Source organism: Poecilia mexicana, unplaced genomic scaffold, assembly GCF_051168715.1.
Source record: "Poecilia mexicana isolate PSO_F unplaced genomic scaffold, ASM5116871v1 scaffold_9, whole genome shotgun sequence".
In the NCBI taxonomy this organism is placed as follows: Eukaryota; Metazoa; Chordata; class Actinopteri; order Cyprinodontiformes; family Poeciliidae; genus Poecilia; species Poecilia mexicana.
The window spans coordinates 12,098,461-12,108,647 of NW_028263378.1; the positions used below are offsets into that span (position 1 = coordinate 12,098,461).

The 10,187-nt window shown below is 36.2% G+C and overlaps 1 protein-coding gene across 2 annotated transcripts in view; it reads left to right on the forward strand.

The window, feature by feature from the left end:
* Positions 1-8,528, forward strand: part of oxct1a (3-oxoacid CoA transferase 1a) — a 42,968-nt gene extending 34,440 nt beyond the window's left edge. The window contains exons 16-17 of one of the 2 annotated variants that reach the window (XM_014982749.2): positions 6,368-6,469; positions 6,855-8,528. In XM_014982749.2, the coding sequence (XP_014838235.1) occupies positions 6,368-6,469; positions 6,855-6,890 (138 nt within the window). In that variant the 3' untranslated portion in view covers positions 6,891-8,528. Of the gene's footprint in view, positions 1-5,100; positions 5,767-6,367; positions 6,470-6,854 lie in introns of those variants that run through there. The other variant, XM_088008804.1, reaches the window with a different exon arrangement.
* The last annotated feature ends 1,659 nt before the right edge of the window (positions 8,529-10,187 follow it).

Here is a 10,187-nt window from a genome sequence, read left to right on the forward strand (position 1 = left end):
CTCTGTACACTTGGAATATGTTGAATGCTTTAGATGGTTGCCTTTGAGACTAATTAAATTGTGCCCAGAGGCCACTAGATGAATGTGAAATGGAAACCACAGGGCGAACCGTTTTTAGAGGAAAAACAGAAAGATTTATAACCTTTGCTGTAGAATGAAGAAAGTTAAGGTGCATCGGGGTGGCTAGTCGAATTCAAATGGGGGAAACCGCAGCTTTGACTACTAAATGTGAAAAATGGTGGAGATGTGGAAATTAAATCAGTAGAGATGTTCTTGTCTTAAGTGGATTTTGATCCAGGTATAGCGTTGTGCTCAGTTTAGATAATCCTCCCCCCCTTCTAATAACTGCCTTTAATACTTTGTTCACTAAAAGCAAGACCTGTCTCTAAGACCCCCACCGTCCACCCAACAACCCACTCATTCCTTTCTGCTCAGCTTGTTTCTGTTGTGATCGCACAGCTTTTCTCAGCAAGCAGTTTTCTGTTAACATTTGGAAAAGGTTACAGCCCTTTATACAGAATTACAAACTCCGCTGCCATCTCCTCCTCTCCATCTTCCTCATTTAAGCCTCGGCTTTCTTGCTCCCTAAACACTCGCTCCTTGAATACATTTCCAGCTTTTTACTGTCTCCAGCCTGAATTCTTGCTCTTTATAATTGATGACCTCATTTTCTTCTTTTTCAAAAACATATTTTTCTCTTTTTTTCTTCGTGCTTTGTATTTTACTAACCCCCTCCTACCATTTTCAGCTTTGTCTCTTGTGCTTTGAATGGATTTGTTCTTTGCTTTATTCCAATGAACTACACAATAAGCTGGCATATTCTGACCTAATGAGTGAGCATTTTGAAGGCAGTCTTTGACAGCGTCACCCCCGTTCTTTGTAGTCTGGGCAAAGCGAACTGAACTTTTCAGAAATTCTGAAACGTGGTCGTCAGTTCGTCATCTCCTGAAAAAAAAAAACTAGCCTCAATACAACTGCCAATAATATGTCACCTTCAGTTGCTCTTTCAGTGGCTGTTGTGAAAAAAAAAAAAAAATTTAAATGAGGTCAGCGGTAGGACGATTTTCTAACTATTGGTAAATTAAATGTGACTTTTTTTTCTTGTGACAAAATAATTGAATGAAGGACCATGCAAAGCTGTTCATGTCCCTTAACCACAAACTTCAGTGAATTTTCTTGGGATTTTATGTGGTAGAACAATACAATGCAGTAGAATTGAGCTACTATGAATGCTTTATCAGGGGCCTCTAACTACAGTCCTTAAGATCTAATATCTGATGGTTGCAGGACATCAGCCTGGATTTGACAACCCTTGGTTTAGACATGGGATAGATTTGCCTAAAGTCAAAGTCCTGATTTAGCTGTGTGTAGCACCACATGATATGATGCTTCAGTTGCATTATCACTTACAGTGCTAAAAGTATGAACTACTTTCTTCATTGATTCCAGTTTATTTAGCCTCCTGTAATTTAATTCCAATAAAACACATTAAAGTTTCTGGTTGTGATGTGACGATATCCAAGGAAGTAACATACATTTGCAAACCACTGTATTTACTGACGCGTTCGCTTTTTCTGCATGTTCAGTGTTGATTTTTATTTAGCCAATCAATGAAACAGTTTTGTTCCAGTGATAACTGTTGATGCTCACTTATGCAAAGGGGAAACAAACATGAATAATCAAGTTTCAGTTAAAATTGTTAAATAATAAACATAAAACAGCATAAAAGTTGGCTGCTCAAGTCTGTGCTATGAGCCATTTTGCACTCCATTTTCAATGGAGGAGCCTTCCAGTAGTCTGAAAAACAAACTTTTTTGTCTAACTTCACGAGAACTTTCTACTTCACTTTAAGAGAGCATATCCCTGGAAAAAAATATTTAACAAGAAAAGCTTTAAAAGTAGCTGAGGCAGATTTTGTTTAAACCTAGCTTTTATTATAAAAGTTATTTAAATTTAGTAGGGTCTGACATTAAACCTCAACTGCATAATAATGATGGGTCTGCATGCCTTTTTTTATGCACATTTAATAACTCATCTGGAGAGTAATGTGGATTAACAGGAAAATAAACTTGGATAACTGCTCAGCCTATGACTGGGATTAAGTAGCAGCTAGAAGTCAAAGTATTTCATTTCTTGCAGCATAAGCATTTTGAAGTTATTGTCTAAAAGCAACAAAATGAAAAGAAGTGTTCATGTCACTTATGAGAAGTTGTTTTTTATGTATATAGTCTGTGGTGGAATTCCCTCATTCGAAAGTGAAGTAATAACTTTGCTCTGCTTCCATCATGCAAACCGAGAAGAGGGAAGCTGCTTTATTAGGCCATTAAGAAATGCTGATCAATATAAAAAGCTGCTTAAAATGCTATCAGAAGAATAGTTATGCCCCATTTTATTGTTTTAATATTGACATTATGTGATTGTTTTTGAAAAATTGCTTCCACAACAACATCCGACGACTTGGAGTGAGCCGTCAGCCATCAGACTTCCCACCAATTAACGTCTATTATCTGTTGTGATTTAGTTGTTTATTGTCAGAATAATACAGTGTTGCAGTTATTTCCACTGTGATAACAAATAACTGGTTATGACTGCCTGTGGACTCAGGAAATTATTATGATAATACCAGTGGTAAATTATTTGTCTCGTATTGTGCACCCTGAATCTAGTTTCAGCAGGGGATACAGTCAACATTATTACAAAGGTCGGAAAAATACGGAATTTGATAAAAGCACATTCCAGGTCTGGATAAGGTAGCAATGTTTAAAACATCATCCATCCTTTCATCCATCCATCACTTCTTAGATCCATTTTTCTATTCATCTGTCCATCACTTCTTTGTTCTGTCCTTCCGTCTGTCTATCCATCACTTCTCTGGTCCATCCAGCACTTCTTTAATCTCTTTAACCGTCCATCTACCACTTCTCTGGTCTGTTCATCCATCCATACATAGCATCTCTGGTCCATCTGTCCATCCCTTCTTTCCTTCACACATCACTCCAACCTTCATTAATCTACCCAGCATTCTTTCTTCTCCCTTCCTTTGTTTTTCTTCCTTGCTTCAGCTTGACAAGTGGCCTAAAATGAATAACTACAAGTTAATGTGTGTTTGAAAAAGTATCGATTTTAGCTTGAAAAATGGTAATAGTTGCATGTTAATTTATTTATTTATTTTTTTTAACAAATGGTTTTTCTAAATAAGGACAGAAAAAAAATGGTCATTTTTGGATATGCCTGCAGACACATGAACAGACGGTGACATGCGCAACATATTCTCTCAAACACATCGTCCTTGTTGGCTCTTGACAGCCTGCAGGGATGGTAAATTGAGTGTTGTCCTAAATAGTTATGTTTTGATTTGTAGTCTCAGGGTGGTGGGAAACCTGTTGCCTCAGGCTGTGTTTCTACTGCTCCTCTCTATGGGTGAATCATTTAATGTTCACTTTTTTCTTCTTGTTTTAACCACACATGCTGTTTAAATGCTTATTTACTTGCAGTGGTTTTATTGTATGTACTTTAACATACTGGGAGAGAGAAAATCAGAGCACCTCTGAAGCCCATTTTCAGCTTTAGAGTCCCCTCCTATCTCCTAATAGTTAAAATTACTTTTTGTTTTGTTCAGGGGGGGGAAAAAAACATTTGTCTAAATCAAATTTAATGTCTTCAGAATAATTCAGTCATGATAATAGTCCCAGAAAAATGTCACCTTGTCATTTTGCATAATGACAGTAACACCAGTGACAGCAATTATAACTGCAGGAGCCAAATTGAAATTCTTTTATAGCCCCACGTTGAGCTTTTTTGTAAACACATTTCCAAATTTGCTAATCGCATTTGCTGAAATGCATGGTAGAAATAACCTTTGACTTAATTGCTCCTGTTGCTTCTATTACATACCAACATCTTGTTTCCTACAAACATTACGCTTCCTATTTTTAATTGACATTCAGCCCACTTCCAGCCAGACGGCACATCACGTCGTCTACCAGCCTCTTAATTAATAACTTTCATCAGTCGGGTTAATGATGATGGGGGATTTGAAGGCTGTGAAGAAAGGTGACCCAAAGTTTTCACGACAAAGAGATACTTTGCGAATGGAGCACAATTTAAGCAAAGAGTGATTATTAGAGATGAGGTCAGCAGATAAACTCAGAATGTACTGACCCAGACTGCCACGTGTCGTACATTTTATAAGCAGAAGCTTACTTTCACCGACTTATGACGACACGTCCCACAACAGCACACCGTTGTCGTATTTTTAACCCACACCTCTGGCATATTTTGATAAACCTTTTAATCCTTTTTAATCACTTGTGACAAAGTGTCACAATTAGAGATGCATGTCAGTGTCTGTGTTACCCATAGACCCTAGGTCCTCATGACATTCCATCTGTCTCGCTATATTGAAGTGAGATATCTGCCTCCTGCCCTGTCAGTGTGTGGGGTTCTAATGAGCTGAGTGTCCTGACAGGCTTTACATGGCTGTGGCTGAGGCTAAGCCTGCCAGTCCCTGCAGAAAAAGGCATCAGGCCCCGGCTCTGAAGAGTTTGCCTGAACTGTCCTTAAACTAATTTTGTATCGTTTACCAGAGGAGGGAAACTGGTATTTCTATTGATTCACTTTTAAGCCTGGCTTTTATGAAGTGGATAGTACACATGGGGCATGGGTCTGTCTAATCTCCTCGCTATACAACTTTTGAATACGACAATGGTTTCACAGCACATTTTATAAACGAAAATGTATGACTTGGTCTTACTGGTGTCATTTAAATAGGAGAAAAAACACTGACACCTACTGCTACGGCTTGGTTGTAAAACTCTCATACTACATTATTTCTCATGTATCGACAGAAATGTTGACGCCTCCATTAAATAAAGTTGTGGTTTCGAATGCTTTTCTTGCAGAATATTACCTTTTTGCCATTGTGGTTTATCTGGCGATGATATTAAAACAAATGTTTGCTGGTTTATTAATCAGATAATAGGGATAAGCAGAAACCTCGGTCTTTAACAACTGCGTATCTGGAATACTCTTATATAATTATATATATTATAATATATTATATTTTAGCAAACCAAGACACTCTGACTTTTTTTTCCACAGTACCAGTCCATATTTCAGTCACACGGACTTTCAAGACACCTCAATAATTTAGCTGCAAAACTGTTCTTGAGGACACTGTCACACCACTGAATTTCTGTAAGTCAGCCTGCAGTTCATTTATCTGTACTGCTTATTCATATCCGTCTTTTGTCCCCAGTAAGTAACCAAATATTCATTCAAGTTACTCTCATTAAAACATTATTTCTGCACCTCACATCCTCTGCTTCCAGCTGTACACAGTGATGAGCTCCCTGATGTTTCAGCTGCTTTGTCATCATTCTTACCTTTAAGGGTGTGAAGCATCTTTTAGTTTCATGAAGTAACTCTCTGTTTTCTAGCATTAGTCAAATAAAAATTATTTTGGTATTTCCATCCGACCTAAAACAATAGAAGTTATGCTTGATTTGGCTTCATACAGTTAGAAAACATGTGTGCGTCTTTTTATTTGGTGTATGCTTTTATGTGGTTTTAGCTGCAGATATAACAAAGTTTTAGATGTTTTTCTGTTTCATGGAATAATCCATTTCATTTCCACAACATATTAGTAATATATGTGTTTATTTTTTTTAAATCTAGGTTACTTTTCATTGGCTGTACACCATGTGGTCTGTGTCATCATCTGCCACAAATACCAACATCTCATTAAAGAAAATGAAAGAAATAAAATACTGGTTCTCAATTTTTTTTTCTTTTTTGCTTTGATGTTAGTTAATATTTGTAACTGAACAAATTTTATTTAGCTGCACTGCAGGCCAAAATGGCTCTTGGGACTGGAAAAAGGTTGCAGACCCCTGGTCAAAAAATTTACTACTACCCCTGACTTAGAATTAATGCTAAATATGAGAATATTGAATCTATTACCCAAAATGAATTAAATAGGTTTTTTGTCATGCTCAAACTATCAGAAGTGCTCCAACAATTACAGTGTAACTGTTCACTTGTTTGTAGTGGTCCGGATTCAGTGAGTCAAGGGCTCCTCTTTGCCTCTTCTGTATGTGTCAACAATAATTGCAGCTTTTTTGTCATCTCCTGTGTGGATGACACAAAAGTGCTACTTTGGCCACATGCCTGAACTGCTGCTTTTTTTTTTTGTTGCTTTTTTTTAAGGGTGGCCTCATTTGTACAGTTTACATCAGGTTGATACTTCAGTTCCTGAAATCGTCTCTCTCTGTACCTCACTTTAGTCCCCTCATCAACTGTCATCTTTCTACTCGTATTTCTTCTTTTTTTTATCCTCACATTTTTCAACCATCTGTCTCTTTACCAGGCTGTGTTTGATGTGGATAAGACAAAAGGTCTGACTCTGATTGAAATATGGGAGGGACTGAACCCTGAGGACATCAAGGCATGTACCGGCGCAGATTTTGAGGTGAGTGCCATAACCGTTCAGTTATCTACGTTTCTTCAAGCTTCCCATTTTGGATTGTGTTTAAAGCCTTAAAATGAATTGATCTTTTATTGCTGCTAGGTATTATAAGATTGAAATTATTTTGAGTGTATTTATGAAAGATATTCAAACATTAATGTGTTAAGAAATAAGCGATCTTAAAATCAATTTTAGCAGAAATATTAGCAATCCTGCTGTTAAAGCACAGCTTCTCTACAATGTTGAGGGTCCTGAGTCCTCTCTAAAGTTAATCAAAACTTGTATGGATAATCAGATCCTCGGGCTTGAGATTAAATGTCAATTTGTTTGAATATTTTTTACACATCTTCAAATATCAATAAGCATTTCTCTTTGTGTTCCTCTGCAGGTGTCTTCCAACCTGAGACCTATGCAACAGATTTAAGAGTTTCAGGCTGCTATGAAGATGTTTTTTTTGGCTTTTTAGTTACTATGTGCTAAGAAACTGCCAATAAAAGAGGACGCTCTGTGTCAAATAAGGTTACAAAACCTACATCTGGTTCAGTTCTCTGGCAGTGAGTGTTCAAATATCAGGAATTACTCAGCATCACTGACTAAGGAATAGGACTCAACTGGAGTCGTTGTGCATGATTCTTAACATGGTGTGATGTGGATATTTTACTGTTGGGGTACTAATTATATTTGTGCAACTGTATCCAAAATGTTCCTTTTAAATGTTCTTGAAATTATTTGTAAGAAGAAAGCAGCATTATTACCTTTTAACATTTAAATTCAGTTGCACATACTGTAAGATTAAAACCTGATTGTACCGTAAAAATATAAAAAATGCAATGCAAACATTGTATGATTGTAGATCTGTAAAGTTGTCCATTATGGGTATAAATCTGTCACCAGGATTTGAAATAAAACGCCCCTGAAATTTTTATGTTGTATATTTATGCTTACCTTTTTAGTGTTAAAATATATTGAGAATACACTTTTAACCAAACAAAAAAATTATCAGTATTTCTACCAAAACTGTAAATGCATTTTCTGAGAATTTTACATTGCTAGGTTTTGATGGGGCAACAGAGAGTAAGTAACATACTAGGCCATATCAATACATACAAGTGGAATTTTGGGAAACAAATACAGAGCTTTAAAGTTCATACTTCAAAGCAGAATTTAGTTTAGCTAATTGCATTAGCGTTAGAGTAAAAATTTGCAGGAGATGCTAAGACTGCCTGTGTCAGTTTTTTTTTTTTAACTCACCTAAAGCAGCATACAAACAACCCAGAAAGTCGTCACCCATCAGTTCTCCAAAGAGATGCTAGACTTGGCGCAAGTGGTATACAAAATAAAAGCATTAAACTCACCGTTGAGTTGACGTTCATTCAAAATTTTGAAGTTTATATGAAAGCTGATTTTTCATCAGCTTTTTTTTTCATATCAGCTTTTTTTCATATCAGCTTTCATATATACGAAAGAAAGCAGCATTATTACCTTTTAATAATGGTAATAATGCTATATTACCAATGGTATTATTAATGGTATATGAAATGGTATATGAAAGCTGTATATACATATATATACAGCTTTCATATATGAAAGCCGTATTTTTTAACACTGAAAAGTTGAACTGAAAAACATTGAAAATGTGGTTACTTTGAAATAGAAATGTGAATTTTTAACTTGAAGTGAAAATTTCAACCATGTCGAAATAATGACAGACTTTTTTTTAGGTTAAAAATGTATTCTGAGTATATTTTAACACTGAAAAAGTAAGCACAAATATATGACATTAAAATTTCAGGGACATTTTCAATTCAAATCCTGGTGACACATATTTACTTACATAGTCATGATCAATTAACAAAAGCTTTTCATACTATACATCTGCTGATTGAGCCCACCTTTATATTATTCATCTGGAAAATGAAGGAAATATAGTGAGTGAGTCTAATCGAGACATTGTCTATGTGGTGTGTAACTCATGCATTTCAAATGAAAAATAAGCCTTTTTTTTATTGATATCTGTACAATAAATAAAATAAAGCCTGTTTTGCAGAGTTATGCAAATTAATCTGTCTCTTTCAATATGATTTTTATATTTTCTAAAAGTGAAAAAACAGCAAGACTTAGCTGAGACAGAAAGTAAATGGCACACAGGCTGGCTCTTTCTCCATCAACGTGATGTTCTTGATGTGATTTCTCTACTCAACCAAAGATGCACAGCTATTACCTGAGGGCCGTTACATAACCGCAGAATTAAGCCAGTGGGGTTTTTTTGAGCTTCAGGAAGATCAACCAGGTTGGATCATCAAGCAGAAAAATGGAAGAAAGTGACAGGGAGCCCTGCTACCGGCTGTTGATGGTAATCCAGCACAACTGTATGAGTCAAACCTAAGTGGTTCCCCATAACTCTGCATTTTGTAACCCATTTCTCATAGTTGGTAAATGGATTTCTGAAATATGGCCCAATTTAGCTGGAACAAATGTCACTGAACAGTAAAAGTGAACAAGGTTATCTTTTTAGAGTGATTCATCTGAAATGGGTTTAGTTGAACAGAAATGGCTTTAGGGGGAGGGGCCTCCTTTTTTCTAAATGGCTTTGTTGCAACAAATGTTAGAGCGGAAGAATTTCTGCTATTTATATTTACAGTAAAAAGGCTAAGCATAACCGTTGTGACGAAATACGAAGAAGAATGTGTAAAACATTTGGTGTCGAGATACACGCAGCAGGTTGAAAGCAAAAAAAAAAATTGTATTGCATTTATGTATAATGTATCCCCAAGCATAATGTGCATTTACGTATAATGTAGCCATAGGAGATTTTAGTTGATTTATTCTGACATGTTAGCACACTTATCATCAAAAATTGCTCTAACACCAACAATTACAGAGTCAAGATAGTCGCCTGATTTAGTCGTGGGATGTGTTAGTGTTGCAGTTTGCATATGAAAAGGATTCAGGTCTATGTTCTGAATCTTTATACCACTGTGACCTATTTTTGTGAATGACTCATGTGAAGGAGCCTTGCCAGCTGATTTTCATCACAGATTATGTCAGTTGCTTAATTCTAAATTGCCTACCATTGGAGGTCTTAGAGGGAATATGAATGCATTTAAATGAACGCCCCTAATCTCTTATGAATATGTACAAGAAATTCACAAATGCTGCTTCTTTGGGGAAAAACTGAAGTGTCAATTTTAGAGATGTTTGTATCTGAAATTGATTATGTTGCCACTCTTAGAAAAAGTCTGTTTAAAGCTACTAACCAAGACTTTTCAATAAAAACAAACAGCGTGTTTATTTTCTGTTAGCAGTCATTTTAACCTTTCATAGCACCAGTAATGCATTTCTGTCATAAGATTCAATCCATATAACACATATGACAAAAATAATTAATGAATAAATGTCAAATGAAATTTACTAGAGTGTATCTGCTCAGAAGGTGTTCCTTTTGCATGAATTATTGCAATACTGGACTACTTTTTTTTCTTTGTAGACGCCCATCTGTGAGGTCGCACGTTGGTTTTGGACGAGCAGATCTGGCTCACGGCTCCCACTGCAATTCATCCCAAATGTTTCCTGTATGCATCAGTCAAGTTCTTCCACACCAACCTCACTCATTTATGCCTTGTTAGACTTTGCTTTGTGCACTGCTGTGCGGTCGGTCATGTTAGAAGAGGTCATCCCCAAATTGTTTCCACAATATTTGTAGTAAAACATTGTCTAAAAT